General features: G+C 37.2%; 3 protein-coding genes across 3 annotated transcripts; 1 reads left to right on the forward strand and 2 right to left on the reverse strand.

The window, feature by feature from the left end:
* Positions 1-1,747: 1,747 nt before the first annotated feature.
* On the forward strand, positions 1,748-10,550 carry rars2 (arginyl-tRNA synthetase 2, mitochondrial). The gene is made up of 20 exons (XM_005475017.4): positions 1,748-1,929; positions 2,052-2,125; positions 2,230-2,332; positions 2,829-2,912; positions 3,025-3,125; positions 3,676-3,731; positions 4,123-4,206; positions 4,302-4,378; positions 4,572-4,730; positions 4,849-4,955; positions 5,900-5,995; positions 6,180-6,240; positions 6,794-6,870; positions 7,275-7,399; positions 8,189-8,256; positions 8,825-8,934; positions 9,132-9,227; positions 9,305-9,379; positions 9,492-9,555; positions 10,356-10,550. The coding sequence occupies exons 1-20, from the start codon at positions 1,894-1,896 to the stop codon at positions 10,440-10,442; spliced, it is 1,740 nt and encodes a 579-aa protein (XP_005475074.1). The 5' UTR covers positions 1,748-1,893; the 3' UTR covers positions 10,443-10,550.
* slc35a1 (solute carrier family 35 member A1) lies at positions 9,645-16,375 on the reverse strand. The gene is made up of 8 exons (XM_005475016.4): positions 16,156-16,375; positions 15,733-15,913; positions 12,982-13,141; positions 12,353-12,505; positions 12,123-12,189; positions 11,728-11,904; positions 11,508-11,642; positions 9,645-10,929 (listed from the first exon to the last, which is right to left on the reverse strand). Exons 1-8 carry the CDS (start codon positions 16,163-16,165, stop codon positions 10,796-10,798), a joined length of 1,017 nt encoding a protein of 338 aa, XP_005475073.1. The 5' UTR covers positions 16,166-16,375; the 3' UTR covers positions 9,645-10,795.
* Positions 16,376-17,971: 1,596 nt separating this feature from the next.
* On the reverse strand, positions 17,972-22,030 carry LOC100692709 (protein yippee-like 5). The gene is made up of 3 exons (XM_003446277.5): positions 21,857-22,030; positions 20,556-20,709; positions 17,972-19,377 (listed from the first exon to the last, which is right to left on the reverse strand). Exons 2-3 carry the CDS (start codon positions 20,694-20,696, stop codon positions 19,156-19,158), a joined length of 363 nt encoding a protein of 120 aa, XP_003446325.1. The 5' UTR covers positions 20,697-20,709; positions 21,857-22,030; the 3' UTR covers positions 17,972-19,155.

The following is a 22,030-nucleotide window of genomic DNA, read 5'->3' on the forward strand; positions in this document are numbered from 1 at the left end:
GATTGTGGGTTGTTGGGTTTTTTGTGTTTGTTTTGTTTTCTAGCCTTTTACCCTTTCTATCACTTGGTAATGGGCTCTACCATTGTGATTTGTTACTTGGGAGTAGTTGTTGCCTCTCCTCCCAGACCACAACCAAACTCAAGTAATTCATAAAATTCATATAAATCAACTACTGACTGGAAGGTTGGTGGTTCAATCCCTGCTTGCTCCAGTCTGTATCCCAAAGTATCCTTGGGCTAGATACTGAGCCAAGTTGATCCAAATGTGTTCATCAGAGTGTGAATGTTAGATAGAAAGCACTTTATTTAGAAAAGGTGGCTGTGTGAATGGGGCATGTTGTACAAAGCACTTTGAGTAGAAAAGTGCTATATAAACTGCAGTCCATTTACCATTTATGTAGTTGTTGCATTAAACACTTATATAAAAATCAACTTCATGTTTGTTGAAATAAAAATTTGGGGGAACTAATTTATTGATTCATATATAAACAAGGAGCCCCAGGCCTCCAAAAAGTACTCATGTCATATTAGTGTTTTGGTATGTTCATTTATAATTACTGGTCATTCATAAATATCTTAAAATGTTATATTTTGTCAAGTTCTGTAAATGTATTTAAGGCTTGGGGCAATAACATTCATTAGGATAATAAATGAGAACACTAGATTACGTCAAATGCAATTTAGCAATATGGCTTAACACAAAATGACAATATTCAGCTGAAACGTTTTTTAAAAAAAATAAAATGTGGCTCTTATATTCTGATAGGACCCATAAAAATTGCAAAGCTTGCAGTACAGTAGCAGAAAGCCTAAGTAAAAAGAAAATTACATTTGGTAATGAAAAAAGTAAAATCACGGTGATGCAGGGATTATTGAATCATTGTATGTCTATATAGTAGTTATGGTGGGGTATCCTATGCTTGAATTTAACGCATCAATTTGACATTGTTTGGTCTTGTTTATATGCATAAAGTTCAGAAAAAAAGGATCAATTTTGACTTTGAAAATGACGCAGAAGCCCTGATATTGATCGGATGTTATCTCCTCAGTGATTCAAAGATGAGAAGACTTGAAAAATGGAGAAATGTAATTTCCCAACTTCTCCTTCCAGAGATGATATTTGGAATAAATCACAAGTTTTCCAGTAATCCGCGGGACTATTTTTCCTCCATATTTCTATCTTTCATACCTCCTGTTAAAGGTCATTTAAAATCACCGGAGATCTCGATTATCAATAAATTTGAGAAACACTACAAATATAACTTAATCCTTCCCTCAATCTTTTTAGTGAGGATTTTAATATTTTTTCGACTCGTTACTTATGGAAAAAAGTTTTCTAAGCTTTAAAGCTGCATTTAACAATATGAAACTGAAGTCACGTGAGTCCTCGAGCCAATTGGACCCTCTGTTACCAGCTCTTGTTTTAGAACTTGCTCAAGTGCACAGATTTTATCCAGGGACTTGAACTTTTGTCTCTTGTAGTCAGTAAAAAGCTACAATTAATAATAATAAAACTTTTTTTTTTTTTTTTTTTTCCCGCAGGAGCGTTGTTGGTCATTTTTAAATTCACCAGCTCCCTCGTTTTAAGATGGCTGGCGATGATAAAACTAACCGCAGTCATATTGTTCGCCCTTTCACCTCCACTTTATTTTGACCTTTTTCCGTCTCCATGCCATAATATGACCGGGAGCACCCTAGAACAAATTCGAACGAACCTTTTCTTTTATTTACGCTATTTTCTAAAGCGAAGCCTGTGATTGGCCGATGAAATCGGAAGTAGTAGCAGTAATACGGAAGTGCAGCAGCAATGTGTCAATGTGAAACCACCCTGCAAGGGTTTTTTTTATTTATGCATAAAGGTTAAGTTAAGGTTTTGTTCGTGTGTTTAGAAAACATGGCTTGCTTTTTCAGGAGAAAAATCGCGGAGAAGGTAATGCGGCTGGGAGTCTCAGATTTTCACAAACCTGTGTGCTAATGCTATCATGTTTTGACCCTGCAGGGCTGTGATGGTACACTTACAATGTTTATCTGGTGTTGTGTTTTAATGTCTAGCTGGGTAGAGCGCTGCAGCAGTCAGAGGATGTTTTTATTCCAGCTCTGACAGCAGTTCCAGTCCTGAAGAAACAGTTAAGTCTGTTTGTGTCACTCACTGGTAACCTGTAGGATGCTATAAGTATGTTTTGTCCTCTCACCTGTTTGTCAGAGACTTTAAAAAAGTTGTGATCCTCAGGCAGGGAGCCGATTTCAGGCTTTTAATTGGAACACTGAGAGCCAGTGGGATTTTACCATCCAGTGGAGACGTTCAGGTGCAGACAGAAAACTTGGCCACTCAGGTGAGATTAAACCACCCTTACACAGTAACCATTCCTCTTCACGTGTAACTGCACTGCATGTATATATTTTTGATGAAGGTCATGGTAATACCCGCGGCTTAAAGTGAGGCCCTGTTTGCCCCGGGCAAAAGCATTAAAGAAGCAGACTGGTTTAACCCGAGGCCTAACCTCTGACATGAACTGTAAAACTGTGACAAGCAGAGCTGCCTGTAGCTGAAGCACTCACTGTTTGGGATGCATTTCATTCCTCATTGTTCCAAACAGGCCAGTGTTTCAGCTTTGTGTGCATCCAAGCTTATCAGTTCCTTTAAGCACTGTAACCCTATCTTTATGGCAGTTGGACATTGCAAGACATTCATATAGTTGTATAATCTGTCCCTACAGATTATACAATTAATCTTCCTCAATTCATTGAGTTCTAGTTTGTGTTTGTCTCATATACACTAGATGAAGCTTTAATTTGTTTTTAGTAGGTAATTCACACTTTATCTTTCAGTTGAAGCAGGACAATGTGGTGGAAGACATCTCAGCTACACGTGGAATTATCAACTTTAAAGTTAATCGCAAGCTTCTTGCTCAGGTTTGAGTTTCCACTCACACAGTGACAGCTTAAACAAACAAAACAAAATGAAACAAAAAACTTCCACAGCTTCTGCTGTGATCACAGTCCCTCTCCACTTTATCTGTTCCAGAAATTGTTGGAGCCATTTGGAAATGGGGAGGATGATAAATTCGGGTTAAATAGTGAACTTTTCAATACTCTCACGACAGGAACGACATTAGTGGAGTATAGGTAAGTTTGTTTTTCAGTTTTATTTATATGGCGATAAATTTAAATGCGGCCTCTTTGTTAAAACGAGGGAAGGATTCTGTATGTCTCCACCTTATTTTAACATACACCCCCTGGCTATGTAATTAGGCACGCCTATTCAACTGCTCATTAGTGTAAACATCTAATCAGCCAGTCACATTACAACAACTCAGTGCATTTAGCCATGTGAACATGGCCAAGGCAATCTATGGAAGTTCAACCTAAGTGTAAGAATGAGGCAGCATAATAACGCAGCTTGTCACAAAGCTCAAATTATCTCAAACTGGTCTCTTGAACATGACAGTGGGATGTGGTAGAACAACATGGATGTGCAGCTGACAAATCTTTAACAACTCTGTCATGTCATTACGTAAATATGGAACAAACTCCCTGAGGAATTGTATCCAGTGCCTTGTTCCTCGGAAGACAACAAGTGGCTAATGTAGTACTTACAAAGTGTACCTAATAACGTAGCTATTGCGTGTATTCATTTCCACTTAACAGACAGAGATGATATGTTTGCATGTTACAGCTCTCCAAACATTGCCAAAAAATTCCATGCTGGACACTTGCGGTCCACAATAATTGGTGAGTATAAACTAAACTGATAATAATAATAATAATAATAATAATAACAATAATAGTACAATTATTATTATTATTATTATTGTTATTAACTGAAATGCATGTGAGCTACATATTAAATCGAGCCTTACCAATTAACTTATTAATGATTACAGAAATGTGCACAAAAGGGTTTAAAATTATTTTTATTTTGTCATCTTGAGCAACAAGTTTAGTTTTTTTTACCGTGAGTCTGCACAGTTTTACCTTTTTAATTATCAGGACATCTTCAAAATATTTATATTGTTAGCTTGAAGAAGAAAATTAAGACCTGATGTGTCATTACTAGATTTTCAAATTCTTAAATATCAAACAGTTTTACAGCAAGTGTAAAAAATATAAACTCTATCTTCAGGTAACTTCATTGCTAACCTTAAACAGTCACTTGGAAATGATGTCATTCGAATGAACTACCTTGGAGACTGGGGGATGCAGTTTGGTGAGTTGGTCAGAAAATTACTCTACAGTGAGGGATTATCTTTTGTTTGTTTGTTTATTAAAATGTCAGGACAAGTAACCTGTCTTGGATTTCAGGTTTGCTGGGAGCTGGATTTGGGCAATTTGGAAGTCCGGAAAAATTAAAACAGAATCCCTTACAGCATTTGTTCGAAGTGAGTTTGGATGTTCGGAGAAGGACCTGATAGATGCTCTCTGTCTCTTAAATTTATATTTAACGACTGAATGAGCCTCAGTTGCACGTTTAGAAGATGTTGTTTTTGTGTTATATTCTAAGTGCTGTTTAAAAAGGGATTTTTAAACAGCACCAGTGTTTTTTTTCCTGTTTTTTTTTCTTTTGCTTTGCAGGTTTATGTTCGAGTAAACAAAGAAGCAGAGAACAATGAGGATATGAAACAGGCTGCCAGAGACTTCTTTAGACAGCTGGAGCAGCACGAGAGCCATGCTGTCTCCTTATGGCAGCAGTTCAGAGACATCACAGTGAAGGAGTATCGGCACATTTATGAGGTTAGAAAGCTGCCAGACAGCTTGAGTCTCTAAAGATAGAAACTTGAAATGAGAAATAGAAATGTTTAACAGTTGACTGCCACGGAGCACGACTGAGATTGATTTAAAATCTCTCCAGCGGTTGGGGGTCCACTTCGACGTTTACAGCGGGGAGTCCTTTCACCAGGATCAGGCCCAGGAGGTGGTGCAGCAGCTGCAGAGCCGGGGCCTGCTGAAGACATCTGAGTATGTGGCGACCTTCGATCGGTAACTGGTGTGTCTAACACCAAGTAAACATGTGCTAAGAGGCCACTGATTAGTCAGAGGCACAGAGTTCAGCTTCCCTACAAACAGAATACAAATAGATTTTAACAGATGGGGAAGTTTATTTGCAAAAAATGTGTCCATCTTTAAGCAAGGCTTTAAACTGCAAATAACATATATTTAATTGTGAAGGTGTTGTAGATCCTTGATGCATCAGTCCTTCATTTTGGAGCCATTTGGAGATGCCACTGAACTTTTTATAGCTCTGTTTTTGATCTCGTTCAGCTCTACAGGGAAATATCTGGCTCTTTGGCTAATACATTCTCCTCTGTGCTCACCTGTGTCTGTCAGCTCTTTGGTGCTCAGCAGGTTGTGTCCTGTTGGTTTTTAGGGCTTTACTTTGAAAAACGAGAGCAACGGCTGAACCAAAACAGTTAAGCTGGAAGGCAGAGAGATTAAATTTGAAAGAAAATACAGATTCACATAGTTATCTACCAGTTTATTGCTACATGTCACCCCTTGTATAATGATATTGTTTTCATATTGTTAAAATATTTACCTAAGCCCAGACTTCTCTCACCCCATACACCTTTTCCAGCTCTATCAGATAACCAAAACACTTCAACTGGCTCATTTTACTGTGGAGGAGCCAGTTGAAGTGTTTTTTACAACACACTATGTTGACTTAAAAAACCTTTCCGATACAGGATCACCCGCATCCCACCCTAGAATCAGGTCCAGGGTACCGGCTCAAGGCAGGGCGTTTGGAAGCTACTTGGGTCTGCCCTCCCGTGAACTCACAGGAGGAGTGTAGGGATTCAGTGCTTAGTAGCTTAAAAACGAAATACAGTAAAATATGCATTGATACAACAGCTGAGCCTGACCCTATGTCTTCTGGACATAATGATTTTTTTTTCTGTTGACAGGAAGGGCACTGGTGTGGTGGATCTTTCCCCCAACAGAGACGTGACCAACGTCTGCACAGTGCTCCGCAGCGATGGTACAACTCTCTACATCACCAGGTTAGTTAGCAGGAATTGCGATCGGTACAAAATGGTGAAAGCTTTTAGTCCTCAGGATTTAAGTTTATGTGAGCCCACTGAAATTGTTAGCTGCTTTACTCTGAAAAATCGAGTGCACCTGGTAAATGATGTCTCTCCCTCTGATTTGCAGCCATAAGCACTTATTTTGTATTTTCTGTTTCAGAGATATCGCTGCAGCCATTAACCGAAAGGAAAAGTACAGTTTTGATGAGATGATTTATGTGGTAAGCACACCCAAGCTCTCCTTTTTGCCGCTTCCTTTATTCCAATAACAGACGAGGAATAGATAATATGGAGCCCAGTTTATTTTCTGCATTATAATTTTTGTTTTTTGCCGTTACTTTTTTGCGCTGAAAACAGAGCAGAAAAATAAACTACTTTCACAACTGGTCATTTAAGTAACTTAAAGCCAAGCAATCTTTGGAAATGTGCTTTAAAAAAAAAAGCAGAAGAAATGTAGTGAGAAATACACCTGGACTTTTGTTTTAATGAAAAATAAAGAAAAAATAATTTTCTGGTAATTTTCTCGAAACAAGTAGTAAATAATCAAGAAAAGCAACTGGCAGATTAACTGTGTATGGTTAGTCTGTATGATATTCATATTTTGTATTTAATTCAGTATTTAAAACAAAATACTGGGGGGAAAAAAGTCTTTATAGGGAAGACTTAATAAGAAATATTGTATTAGAAACGCTAGCAGGACTTTTCTATGGAAGCTTGGAGTTATCTCAAAATTGTAACTCAATAACTTGACATTTCAAAATTTTCTTTTTCTAGACAGATAAAAGTCAAGAGAATCACTTCTCCCAGTTATTCCAGATCCTGCTTGCGATGGGTCACTCTTGGGCAGATGGGTAACGTAGCATTACATAAATTCACCCGTAATGCACAGATTTAATGAAAAGTAGTTAATGTCAGCTCTTAATAATCTTATTTTTGCACATTATGTTTATGAAAGACTTGAAATTAAAGATGCATTTAAGGCTGGAATGACAGCAAACCTTGGCTCAGTAATTACAGGATTTCCACTGTCTCTTTTATAATTCAGTCAAGATGGATTCAGTATTACTTTACTCCAACTTCAGGCTTCTATTCCACATTTCACTTAAATTTTCTGCCACTTGTAGTTATTGCTTTTTCTTTTAAAGTTACACTTAGAAAAAAATAATAGGATACATTTGTGAATGTACATGCATATCAAGAGTTTATAAAGTACTTAAAATGAGTGCTTCTAATAGTATTAAATACATGATTTTAGGTGTCGGCACGTGTCCTTTGGTCTGGTGCAGGGCATGAAGACCAGGACCGGTGAGGTGGTGTTTCTGGAGGACGTGCTGGACGAGGCTCGGGCCAGGATGCTCAACAACATGAGCAAATCAAAGAGTAAGCCTGTCACACATTAGGCAGTTATATAACAGTAAAAGAGTAAATTAATACTTATGTGTCCTTTAAGTACTGGTATGTGCCTTTCTCCAAAAGTTAATTCTTTTCATCTGGGCGTTTTCAGTGGGAGAAGCGTTTCGTCACTCATTCAAGTGACTTATTCAGTCTCAGCTGACTGCAGGTTTCCCCAGTCTTATAAACTTGGATGAGTGACGAAACATTTCTCCCACTGAAAATGCTACGTCCAGATGAACAGAATCAACTTTTGGAGATTTACTTACCTGGATGATTGAGAATGCATCAAGACGTTATGTGCCCTTAAAAACAAAATCAGCACTTCAGTCCTCAATCGACTGGTGTGCAGGAGTTTTGCTTTCATCTTTAATTGTTGTCAATTGCATTTTGCAACAAGAAGATGGCGCTCTTCTCCAAAATGAGCTTGATTTACATTTTTACGTGATGAGCAGTGTCCCAAATCTATCCTCCTGTAAGCAGCTAAGCACATTTTTCTTCCACAATGAACTACACATGCCAAAAAAGGCGTTGGTCAGAGTTGACAAGAGCTGAAACTACTTGTAGATGGTTAAGGCCTTTAGAAAAATGCCTCCTAAAAAAAAAAAAAAAAAAGTACAAAGACTGGTATGTATTGTGACATATTATGGAACTGAGACACATTCTTAATGTTGACTCAACACTTAATTATTCCATGATTACTGTGGGAGTGACAGATGTCAGAACAAGGGCTGTTAGTTTTGTTGTGTCACTGACTAAATGTAAATCTTTCCACAGCAACAAAGGAATTGGAAAACCCAGAGGACACTGCAGAGAAAGTAGGAATCAGTGCCCTAATAATCCAGGTCGGTTATTACAAAAGATGTTTACTATTTTTATTTAAAAATACTGCTAGTATTCAGCAACCAGCAGCTTCATTCATTGGTCTGTGTGTGATTAATGTTATGATTGGGAGTTTCAGGTCTTTTTAAGTCAGACCAATAATAACACATTGGCCATTAACTGATATTCTAAGTTTGCTAAATGTTCAAAATTAGTGGTCATAAAGATCTAAAAGACTAATGTAAATCACATATTTGTTAAATAATTAAGACTTTGTTTCAGTAGTACAAAAGAAAATAAACACAAAAACAAGATTATGCACTGTCAAGTATAATATTCCACCACTGGCTGCTTCATTTCTCGGTCTTAGTGATTATGCGGTGACTCCTTTCAGGAGTTGTAGCATTAAAGCAACATTTATTTATTTATTTTTTTTTTATTAGTTTCTGGCCTTCATCGGGCCTATCACGAGCCAAAACCCATCAGTCAAGCAGTAAAGTCCTGTTGATGCATTACCTTTCTCACACCTTTCCTCCTCTCTGTGCACTTTGCAAGTAGGCGTTGACGTGCCTGAAAACTCTGTTTTTCCAGGACTTCAAAGGCCCCCTGCAGTCAGACTATAAGTTTGACTGGGACCAGATGCTGCAGGCTCAGGGTGACACTGGCGTCTTCCTTCAGTACACACATGCTCGACTCTGCAGGTCTGAGATATTCTAGTATTGATACATTTTCATTTTGGATCCTCTATTAATCTATTCAGTCATTTATTTTGGAAAATGAGAAATAACAGAGAGACATTTGGAAGACATCACACTTTAGATGCATGTCTGACATCCTTAATTCCAAAAGGTCGACAGGATATTTGTCATGTGAGTCACATGTAATCCTGTTATTACAGTTTAAAGCAGACGAAAAAAGGTGTAGAGGCAGTTGCGTTCGACCCATCCCTTCTATCTGAGCAGACGTGTACTGCCATCCTGCAGCACCTCCTTCGGCAAGCACGCTTTCTAAACATTTGTCAATGTCAATATTTGTTCCACGTTTACAAAACTGTCCCTTCTTCATTTGCAGTTATGACGAGGTATTGTACCAGTCAGCTCAGGATCTGCAACCTAAGCACCTTGTCAACTTCTTGCTGAAGCTGTGGTAAGGAACAGGATGCCAGTCTTGCTACTTGGCAAGCCCTTACAGTCATAAAGTTTACGTTAGTAGTAAATATGTACAGAGGTGTGTCCCTACTCTCTTTCGTGCCTTCCAGCCACCTGATTGCTTCGGCACACAGAGATCTGCCAGTAAAAGGAAGCCCTGAGGCTGTTGCACAGGTACAAAAAAAAAAAACAGAGTTATGCAAACTTCTACCGGTTTCTCCTCTTAAATTGCCAAAATACTACATTGAACAGCCACAATGGAGTGGATTTTTGTATAGCCTTTTAATGCATTGTTATATAATTTCTTACGCAACAACCTTTTCTTCTCACACATGAACATGTTAAGAGAAACCAGTTGGGACATTGTCTGAAATCACCAAATTAGCACAGTCACATGCACCACAAGCTTTGTACTGAGGAGGTGACAGGTTGAGGGGCATTTACTGTCTGATTTAACTGTTTCGGAAATTTTTCAAGATTTTAAAAGGTCTACAAAATTAATTATAGCTACATTCTGGCAGGAATACCCAAGAGATTTATACCAAGAAAATTACATGAAAATGAATAACAGAAGTGCTTATTAGTGGGGTTCAAAGCAGAAATTTGGACAAAGTTAAAGATGCCTTACCCCTCACGGGACTCTTGACTAATCAAACATTGTGTTTGCTTGTAGAAAACATTGGTCAGCCAATATAATTTCTGTTTAATAGTAGGAGCACTGCTTACAGATATCAGCATAATGACAAGATAGATGGTCTTTACTAATATCAGTGGCAGATACTTAAGTTTGTCAGTGCAATTGTAAGCCTGACAAATGTTAAAGTGTAAAAAGCTACTTTTGGCTGCTACCTTATTATCAAGGGATCAACACAGTAGCTTCACATATTTTGGCAGGTTTTTTTTTTTTTTAAAATACAAACTTAATACAACAGTTTTGCAACTTGAAAACGGCTTCATTCTCCTCATGTCCACAGGCAAGGTTACGACTGTTCAGCGGAGCATGCTCAGTCCTGGCCAACGGGATGAGAATCCTGGGCATCACACCAGTTAACAAAATGTAAAAACTCCATCGGTGTGTATCAGTGTTCTTTTCAGTGCTGCAACTATTGTTGATTTGTATTCTAAAAACAGAGCCTTATATTGTCAAAATAAAATTATGCTAGTCTATAGGATTGGGTCTAGTCTGTATTCAGAAAAAACACACTTCTCTGCTAATAAAAGCTGTAAAATTACCTTCATAACGAGACAACACTGAAGTGATTAAAACAAAAAAAAAAAAAAAAAAATTTCAGAGACTCAGTTCACAGTTCTATCTGATGACGTCGACACGAAGCAGATCCAACTCTAACCTCAAATGAGGAAAGGCTTCCTCCATCCTGGTCCAGCATACAAATGTCTGATGTCAGTCAGCACCTCACACAGAAATTAGTTTCTGTTTGTCTTCTAAATTTGTATCCTTCCGGGTTAATCTGGATGTGTCTTGCTTTGGAAGTCCATACAGGTATATGGAAATGATGACAAGGAATGCTCCAAGGGCAAACGTCATAGCTGCAGAGGAGGGTAAAAAAGCAAAATGACATTTCCATTATTAAAAAAATAAATAAAGGAAGATTAATGGTTTTAATCAAAGCTGGTGTATACCAAATCATTTCATATAAAAACATAGTCAAGCCTTCTGTTAGTTTCAAAATGGAAAGAAAACATGCTAGGAGGCTCAAAGGTAGCACTGACTGTTGCCAGTATTTTTAATTATGTGAATCTAAGCTGCTGTGCCCAGTGTTTTAAGCTGTTAATGTCAATAATAGAGTATAATTGAGGCTTTAAGCTACTTTTCAAAACTTTTCTAGAAAGTTACAGGAGACTGGGATCTGCAAAGTATTACTGGATGTTTTACACAGGCAGTATAAAAGAGGGACGAAGCAACACGATTTTGACCATTAGTAAAAGGTTTGTGTTTATATATTTAATATCTGATTCCAAGAGTGATCTACCCTATATTTGATCCACTACTTTATCAAGTAGTAAGAGAGGTTTACAGTTCAAATAAAAGAACAAAAATCATGAGCCACAATATACTCTTACTTGATGAACTGGCTGGATTCAAACTGTGGTTATGAGAAACTTACTTATTTGTAGTCCAAACAAGATTACAGATGCCACCATTGAGAGGACAATCGCAGCTGCAGCAGAAAAGCCTTTCATGATGTTATCTGTGTACTTCACTACCACTGACGTGTACAGGCCACCTACACTGGCCAGGACTGAAAGCACAAGCAGAGCAGAGTCAGACAAAAGGTACAAGGAAAGTAAAAGAAAGGTGCTTCTTCCTCAAGATGTCATACTTACATACTACAAAGCACACCCAAGGTGTGTAACCAAAGAAGAATCCTTTCTCCATGACCCTCTCTCCATCAGTCATGTAAACACCGATCAAGGTGATCACTATGCCGGACAGGTACATCTGAATGTTTCTCACCCACAGGGATGTCTCTGAGCTCTTCAACACTTTCTCAAAGTACACACCTTAATGTAAATACCAGACTGTCAGATTCAAAGGTTTAAAGTACAACAGCAGTAAAAGTAAAATCCATCTACTTTAGAGAAAATATCATCTTATCAGTTTCAGACATGTGTGCAGATCGTGGGTTTTGTTGGCGTTTTCTTAGCTGCCAAACGTATTTCTGGATTTTACTTGACAGTTAAGCCAATACTGAAAGTGAAATCATCAGCACTGGTCTTACCTGCAAAACCAGAGCAAAGGACAGCAACTGCAATGGCAATGAACCCAATAATAGGATTCTGTTCAACCTGTGAAAAAAGGATCAACAATAAACTACAGAACAAATGATACAGCTTGTAGATTAAAGAGATTTTTAAAAAAGTAATGAAATGTTAATTTACTGCTAGTGGCATCATAGGAAATTAATAGTGGTTTACTGAGTAACCAGGATGGTGTAACATGCTGCCCCACCTCAACTTTAGTGGCCTCCGCGGGTTTCCACTGAACCAGTGAAACGCCTCCACAGAGCATAAAGACGGAAAACCATTGCAGCCGGCTGAGAGAGCGGTTCAGCATGAACACTGTACACAAGGCTGTGCACGGGATCTTCAGCTGATAGGTGACCTAAAAAGGATTTTGAACTAAATATTATAACTTCACACATAGATGTAGAATTAGTTTCCCTAAATATGTTGTACACTATTAGCATTTCAGCCTGAAAAGCAAAAGCCAAAGTGATCGTAAATTCACTGCCTATAAATCTCTCTCAAAACTGTGTCAAAAATGCAATTTACTGAACGCTTTCTGAGGTATAAACTGCAAATAAACTGAGCTTCATTTTGTCACAAATATTTGTGCAACAAACCCTTTGACTATAAGGGGAAAGTCCCACTTGACATAAGGAGGATATCAAACTTCTTGGATCCAAAATATACCAAGTACTTAAAAAAATATAAAACAAAAAGGAAACTTTATCAAGCAGTTATCTATAGAATTTAGTTGCTACTGATATAATTAAATGCGTGTAACAAGACCTGTGTAAATAATGACGTGGACTGTCTCCACAAGAGCCACACGTCAAACCCAGATTCACATAATACCTGATAAACTGCTGCATCCAGATTACTCAGGGCGATGAAAGCCATATTATTCTGAACTGCATACACCACCGAAGGCACGCTGAGTTTTAGCAGTTCTTTAGGGCTGCAGAAGATGTGTTCCTGTATGGTGGCTTTTAGTTTGACGAGACTTCCCGTTTCCCTGGGAGAGGAAACGTGAAAAACAACGGATGAATGGACGAAGAAGAAATATAAATGGCACTGATGCTATTTTATTTTATTTTTTTTAAATGATCAAACCATTGTTATTTGAATGTTCTGCATGACATGGCCTGCTTGCAATGAATAAACATATGTTTGTTTTATCTGAGGGGTTTATTCATGAACAAGATTAACAAGTCACTTAGGTATGTTGATAGTGTGTCACGAAGGTGTGTCTCTATTTGTGTGACTACAATGGCATGGCAACATATGAGGAAGAGGTTCAGACTTTCAGTTTGAAGTGGACTGGAAATGGCACATATTTTCTTTTCAGAATCACCTCTAATTACTCTTTAGTTTCTCTTGAAGAAATCCAGTTTATACGTAATAATTTACTGTGGTACATTTTACTGGCACTGACAAACGAAAGCACGCAACAGGAATTTATACACAGTCATATGTGTTACAATGCTGGAATTGCAGCTTATATTAGACAGATTAAAAGACGGATCAGTTTATTTGTAGTGAAAATTACACTCATTTGGACAAAAACTAATATAATTTCCATATTACTGTCAGGTTGCAGCACAATACAGTTTTACCTTTATATTTTTATAGCCTTTTTAAAAATAAATCTCAATATTGTGTTTCTCTGACAAATTCTGACTGACACTGATTTATTTTGTGTGTAAAAAGTTAGGTATAAAAAAAGAAAATGAAACAAAGACCATTGATAACCACTCTGCTTCTCTTTGACTGGTCTTGTTGAGCCAGCTAACCCAAAGAAAGTCTGGATATGCTGAACCTGCTTTGTAATGCAATGGAAATACTTCATTCTGTTAACTTATGTGTCCATGCTGTCATTACTGTAAGCTTTGCAATTCATATTTTGTCCCCACACAGAGCAATTAATTCTCAAAAGTGTGAAAAATATAAAGGTGTCTGAATAGAGCTCTGTAAATAAAGTTACAGATTGAACTACAGTCTGTCTAAATATGTTTTTCTATTATTAAAGTCTTCTTTGCTGTCTCTTTACAATTTGTCACTTGTGAGAAATTTCTGCTCTTCTTTTTCTTGGCAGCCTTTAGTTTATTATTTGGCATCAGTCTGACAAAATGAAATGAAAGCTATAAATGAATGCTATAAAGGCAAAATACTGGGAGTAAATAAGATGAAAAGGTACAAGTTTAAAGGAAATGTTATATACCAAACTATAAATCGATTTACTCGGAAAATGAGTGGCAAAGAAGATTATCTTTAGGTAAAAGCACATACATATTCTTAATGAAGCTAAGCATCATCTATTATATCTTCAATTTTAATTATCTCTGGGATGTTAAAAGGTTTATTTAAAGTTTGCTAGCTCTGCCCTAACATAAGGTTTTAAAAAAAGTTTATTTTTAAAACTAAGATTTATAGCCCTTAGATGATATTTCAAAGAGTCCTTAACTTAAATCTATCTCTTGCTTATATTGTGTCTCGATAATGGATTTCTCGAGCTATTGTCCACTTTTAGGGAGTACTAGACAAAATCTATTGGCTTATTTATAAAATGAAATTTCAATATAGGCAACCTTCATTTATTAATATAAAGATTTATAGAGAAACATTTTTATGTGCACACACACACACACACACACACACACACACACACTTGCTGATTACTTTATTAGGTAAACTGCTTGGCAATAAGTGCATTTGGAAACCAAGCCAATCCACTCAACTTTAAACTGAGGAATGAGGAATTAAGGTGATTTACTTGACTCTCAACATGGCATGGTGGTTGGTGCCAGATGGGCTAGTCTGAGTATTTCAGAAACTGAAAGGGAAGAGATTTTCATGCACAATTATCTCTTGTATTTACAGAGAATGCCTCAAAAAAGCAAAAAAATATCAGCGTAAATGCCTTGTTTGAAGTCACATGTCAGAGAAAAATGGCCAGACTGCCTCGAGCTTATGGGAAGGAGACATTAACTTAAATACCCATTCATTAGAGCCAAAGTTTGGAAAAAGTGTCTCTGAACACACAACATTTCAAACCCCGGAGCACACACACACAAAAACGGAAAAATGTTTCCTGTTGTGAATCTGAGAGAGCCAGAATTTGGCATAAACAACATGAAAGCCGGGACATATCCTGCTTAGACTGAGGATATTGGATATTGGGCCCCTTAGCGTCACCACAGCCTAGCTGAACGTTATGACCACACTGTACACATCTTCTGAAAGCTGCTTCCAACAGCATGTCATAAAGCTCAAATAGTCTCAAACGCAATTCTTCAGCATGACAGTGAACTCACTGCAATTAAATGACCTCCAGAGTCACCGGCTTTCAATCCAGTGGAGCAACTTTGAAATGTGATGTGCAGCCGAAAAATCTGCAGCAACTACGTGAGCCTATCATGTCAACACGGACTAAAATCTCCGGTATGTTTCCAGCAACTTGTTGAATCAATACCGTGAAGAATAAAGACGGTTCTAAAGGGAAAGCGGGGTCCAAACCAGTATTGGCCAGTCATGTGAATTTCTTAATTCCACACCTTACATTCTGTGGTCACTAAGGAAATAGCAGGTAGCGCCTCAAACACTTACTTTGTGAGCATCCCCAAGCTCAGCACTAACTTAATGACCTCGGCGATGCACACTGCAGTTGTGGAGAAATAAAGCTCCTCAGTTGAAATGGTCCTGGTGTACCGCAGTGCCACTGTGTAGGTCGCTGCCACCAGTGTCATCACCGTGAGACAGTACACTTTGAAGATCACGCTCACATTTTCTGAGGAGAGAAAGGGGAGAAAATGTTAGCTACCGCTCGTAGCACAAAATGGTATGAAGCTACATTAGCGACCGCTTCAATAATTACTTTATGAGCAGAAACGACGCGGTTATGAGAGCTTATCTGTAAACTGTTCGGTTTTACATTTTAATGTTTTGCTACCTAATGTTTCTGTCGCTCTAACGGGGTCTTACAGCTAACATTAACCAGTTGTGCTAGCTTGTGTTAACAAGTAAACTCACCGTTGGCCATGGTTGGTCCGTTCAGCTACCGTCCGAGTGACTGGAGAAGTAATAATGCCGTTTATGTTACATGTCATCAAAACAATGCGTGTTGCAGGCATACAGTCACTTGGGGAATGCCGCTCGCCCTGCAGCACATGAAACCCGTTTTCTTTTATATTCCCAGTTCCTGTGAGTCGTCATTCGTTCTGTATTACCCAGAATGCAGCGTAAATCGAGTTTACAAATGGTGCGTTTGTTTTCCACACGTTGACGTCAAACTGTTAAACACAAACCATAACAACATTGCGCAATAGAATAAAGACAATTGCTCATTCTCAATAAAGTAAAAATGATTGAAAAGAAGGAGTATTATTAAAAAGAGCATAAATAAATAAATAAAAGAGCATCGCGTGACCCCCCTTATTGAGCAAGCGTTATTTTTCTTTTGTTTTTTATAAATTCTTCAAGTAATCTTCAGGATTAGTTCTCTAGACTTCCTGAAGTACATTTTAAACGCTCTTCTTTGCCCTTTGTTCTTTAATCTGTCAAGATCCCCTAAAAGTGCCTAAAGATACAGTTTAAAAATATTTCTTTCCTGTTATGTGTAGACATAAAACTGGTTCATCTACTTGAATAATTCATAGATCAGTGTTACAAACTTTGGAAAAACTTTCAGAAAGCCTGGAGAACTATTGCTCAAGAGCACTTTAAAAATTATAAGACATATTGTGTTTCTTTGAAGCAAAATATTGGCAGTATAGTGAAACATGTTTTGCTTCTTTGAAGCATAATATAAAGAAATGAAGGGTAACTCGAGACTTTCGCACAGTCCTGTAGGTTCCTAGTAGTTAGCTGTGGTAAAGTGAGAATTGTTTGTAGATTTTACTTTGGTGCCTTGGGCTTTCCATTGCAACTGGTATGCAGCCAAACAAGTATGTCTATATAAAGTTCAATATGTTAACTTATTTAACCTATCAGACCAGTTTGAAATGCTTTCAAACCTAGAAATTTGAACAGTCTAATACAATATTTACAACAGTTTATTATATTAAACTATGTGTGTCCTTTGATTTAGTCGATATCAAAACTGAGCTGATAGTCTACAAAGCAAAAAAATAATCTAGGATTTTTCAGTTTCATCTTCTTTGCCCTTTGTTCTTTATTCTGTCAAGATCCCCTAGAAGTGCCTAAAGATACAGTTTAAAAATATTTCTTTCCTGTTATGTGTAGACATAACACTGGTTCATCTACTTGAATAATTCATAGATCAGTGTTACAAACTTTGCAAAGACTTTCAGAAAGCCTGGCGAACTATTGCTCAAGAGCACTTTAAAAATGATAAGAAATGAAGGGTAACTTGAGACTTTCTCACTTTTGTAGTGAGACTTGTTTCTAGGATTGTACTTTGGTGCCTTCATCACAACTGGTATGCAACCAAACAAGTATGTCTATATAAAGTTCCAAATGTGAACTTAATTGACCTATCAGACCAGTCTGCAATGCTTTCAAACCTAGAAATTTGAACAGTGTAATACAATATTTACAATTATATAATTATTGTTATATTATTAAACTATGTGCATCCTTTGATTTAGTCAATATCAAAACTGAGCTGATAGTCTACAAAGCACAAAATAATCTAGGATTTTTCAGTTTTATAAATGGGGTGGCACAGGGGTTAACAGGTAACCAGTTTAGGAAAATATACTTTGGTCATGACAGTAAATATACTTCATTTTACTGTGTGGTAGATATAAATATACAATATCATTAACATTTGCCAAATAAGAATTTATAATGCACATCATTACATTTGAGAAGGAGACATTTCAAGTAAGTATGCATAATTTTATTTCCATTCTTTTCAGATTGATTTCACTTATATCAGGTAGCTTGTCTACGTTGACTTAGGACAAAGTATTTTGTCACAAAGCATACCCAGAACTGCTTTCACTGGCCACATTTGTAATAAACATAAGGTCTAAGCCACTGGTAATGACAATATCTAATGATAAAATGATTGTTTAAAAAGGCAAATAAACTCACATTACAAAAAAAAAGAGAAAACTAACCAGTTTGTGATCATTTGGGCCTGCATATTATGTAAATCTAGATATGCACACACAATTAAAAAAGAGAATTAAATAACTGCATATTTGAAATCCTTTATTGTTTTGCAAATAAACATACCACAAGTCTGAAAAACTGAAACAAAATCATGCTTTGTTAAATAAAGGAAAATAAACTGGATAGATAAAGGTCTGTAGTGAAATATTGGCATTTCTAACTCTGTAGAACATGTCATATCAACTTTACTGAATTCAGGTTTATTTATATTTATAGAGTCAAATAAGAGGTATGGAAAGGTAAAGACCCCACAATAATGTTTTTGTCATTTAATAGATAAAATAAAGTAAGTGACAGGCTTAAATTGCTAACCTGTCTGAATGAAAATAACCTGAATTATAACATTTTATATCAACTAATATCTCTTTTATTAAAGGTAATTCTCTAGCACAGCTAAGCCCATAGGGTAATATACACTTAATATGATCATTTCCAGCAAAGCATCACATTGAACACTTTGTAGAAAATAATTCTTTTGCAGTATAATGTTTAACAACTCACTCTTAAAGCAAATTAGACCCATTGACAGCCTCAGCTTTCAAGATTCACCGCATTATCTTTACACAGAAATCTGAGCCTCCTGTAAGGCTGCAGGAGCCACATCTCTTCATCTGACAGCAGCCACCATCAGCTACACCTGCTCATCACATATTGGACATGAAGATGATATTTAAATGGGAAGAAAAGCAACTTTATTTGCCCTTTGAGGAATAATCCCCATCAGAATTGAAAAACATCCAACACCTTGTTGTTAGTTGTTCCCACAAACACCCAGCCTGTGATATTTTGGTGTAGCTGTAGGGAGAAATGGAACACCATCAATGCAAGTCCATGTTCTGCTGCTGCTGCTGGAGGGAAAGCTTTGGTATCCACAGATAAATATAAATGAACTCAGGAATTATCGGTTGGGACGTGCTCGAAGCCTTCGCTCTCCCTCACCAGCGCCCTCTCCAGGATGACGCGGCCCTCCTTGTAGCGCTGGCTCTCCTCTGTGGCGAATTCGTACATCCAACCGAGTTTGCTGTTGCAGTTCTTGCAGCTGACATCACGCACCATGTGCCTCCCCGTCAGCATGACTCTGTCCTGCACCTCGCTGTGCTGCAGATTCACAACCTGGAGAACACCAACCCCATGTCACTGTCCCGCATAATTGCTTTTCAACAGTGAAAACATTTACAAAAACGGCTTACTTATGAAGCTTTTTAGTTTATGACTGATTTTGACAGCGTAATTGTAAAATCAAGTCAGTGACTGAACTTCATTGGGGGTGGATCTAGAGCTGCTTAATTATGGCAAAATTCAGTTCTATTAATCAATACTGAGATCATAATTATTCAACATGATTTTTTTTCCAGGTAACTGGTTTCAATAAATTAAAAAAATATTAAAGGAGTGAAATTGGACTTTTATAGCAAAGCAAATATGAAAGAAAGGGATGAGCTGAAAGACAAAGTGAGAAAATTGTTGAAAAACAACACAGTGATCATTTCATCTTGATTATAGTGTTTTGTTTGGAAGCCAGAATAGTAACTGAAACTAAAGCTTGAATAATTGCACCAACTTTAAATCTCAAAGATAATCAACAAAGATTGATCCAATAACAGCAATTTTGGTTTGAAACTGTTATATGTATTATTTTTACCTTCATACAAAACATTCCTGAAAGAAAATCATCTGGACTATAATATTTATAAGTTTTGTTCACTCAAGCATAAAATATGTTTTTTTTTTTGTTAATGGAAATAACATGAAAATGCCTTCTGTTAAGTAATGTACCACAGACTCTGTGCCTTAGCTAATCGCAAACCAATCGTGCCTGCTTACATAGAGCTTTTCTACCCTAACACAGGACTCAAAGCACATTTTACTACAAGCCACATTCACCCATTCATATACAATTTCATACAGTGCTTTGTTCTAACTGTAACAAACACAACCAGTCCAATGCATGAATCAGCAGCAATTAGGACAGGATAACATGCAGACTGGACGACCTGGGTTTGAACCTTCTGGCTGATGGATGACCATCTACCTCCTGAGTCACAGCCACCCTCATTTAGGGGCTTAAGGGATCCAAAAGGAAGGAAACAAATATGGTGACTTTAAAGTTTCCAAATTTCAGTTAACTGCTATGTACTTTGACAGACTTTAACTCTTCAAATACTTCTTAATATGAAAGTAATTAATTACATAGCTGCATTAAATATACTAAACAATCACCCTATTGTTTAAGTTAAAGTATTTTAACTAAATAACATCAATGCTGTCCATCACGTGAGAAACTGATGTACCTTGTTGAAGAGGAAAGCCCGGCCAGTGGCTCCGGTGAAGCGGGTGGAGATGAGCTCAGCTCGGTTGGTCAGGATGGTGTCACAGTTGGCACAAGAGAAGAGGCGAGTCCCACCAATGTGGTCCAAGAAGATACGCCCCATTTTGAAGCTCGGCCTTTATAGTGAAGAAAACAGCCCTGTTGGAGTATGCCTCTCACATCTTTCTTTAGATTGCTCTCACACATACAGTGGGTTTTAAAGTGATGAACAGTGTGAGACTCTTTGATTTTCTTTTCAGGTTTAATGGGCAAGAAATTAAAAAAATAAAATAAAAGCCATGTCTCAAATTGGCCACAAATAACAGAAAATGTTTTTACTGCCTGAATAAACACTATCCTTTCAAATAAAAAAATAATTGAAATACTAACATCACAAAGAGATACATCAGAGGGTTTTGTTTTTTTTTTTAATAAAAAAAATATTTATGTGCAAGAAAACTTCCTTTTTGTTGGAGTTGCCAGATACATTTCAATTTGGTACTTTTATACATCAACAGCTGAGTCATTCCATCTGAAATCACAGTGGGCCTTCTGCTCACCCACCTCAGATTTATCGAAAAATGTCACAGTCCAGTGATTGGACATAGATAATGATTGCTGTGAAATATAAGCGTCATATATAAAATAATTTAAAAACAGGGCAATCCACCCATTTTGATCATTTTTTCTCCCGAAAATTAAATCTTAGGCCATGTTTGAACATGAATATCTCATACGATAACGACAACAGTTTATCGTATCACACTGCTATGATACCACACAATATCTGAAAGACTCGAAAATATGATGATTAGCTCCTTTTAGGTGCTTTTTGATTGTTTGCTTGTGTATTGATAGAAAACGCAACTCAAACACGCTGTTTGGGGGTGGGGGGGGGAAATCCAAACAGAGTATTCAAAAACGAAATATTCACTACTTATTTTTCTTTCTTAATAAACTCGGATTTTGTACCGTACTTATTGTAAAAGAAACAGTGGGGTTTCTGTTTTTAAAGGGACCCCTTAAAGGTATCATCAGGCCGAGAGCTTCGCCAATAACAAGGTTAGGAACATATACAAACTACGTTTCAACATCGACATGGTAAATTATCAAAAAAGGTTGGTTTTTATAATAAACAAATAATACAACTGAAGCGGACTTATACCAAAAACCTTCTCGGAAAACTGTGTGAAACGGTAATTCCAAAATCACGCAAACAATAGCTAAATAAGGATAACCTCAATAGGCCAAAGAAAACCGTTACGTGTACTCCAAATTTCTCACCTCGTCGCGTTAGCTGAAGAAAACTCAAAAAAAAAAGGACGTTTCCCTTGTTAATAGTCGCCGGGTCGTCTTTATATTCGAGTATTTCACGTTTCCTCTATTGTTATTGTCGTCAAACTCAGCGTTTGATGCAATTTGTGTTTTTTTACACAAGCTTTCAAGAATGATATGACA

The sequence above is a fragment of the Oreochromis niloticus genome, linkage group LG15, assembly GCF_001858045.2.
Source record: "Oreochromis niloticus isolate F11D_XX linkage group LG15, O_niloticus_UMD_NMBU, whole genome shotgun sequence".
NCBI classification, from domain to species: Eukaryota; Metazoa; Chordata; class Actinopteri; order Cichliformes; family Cichlidae; genus Oreochromis; species Oreochromis niloticus.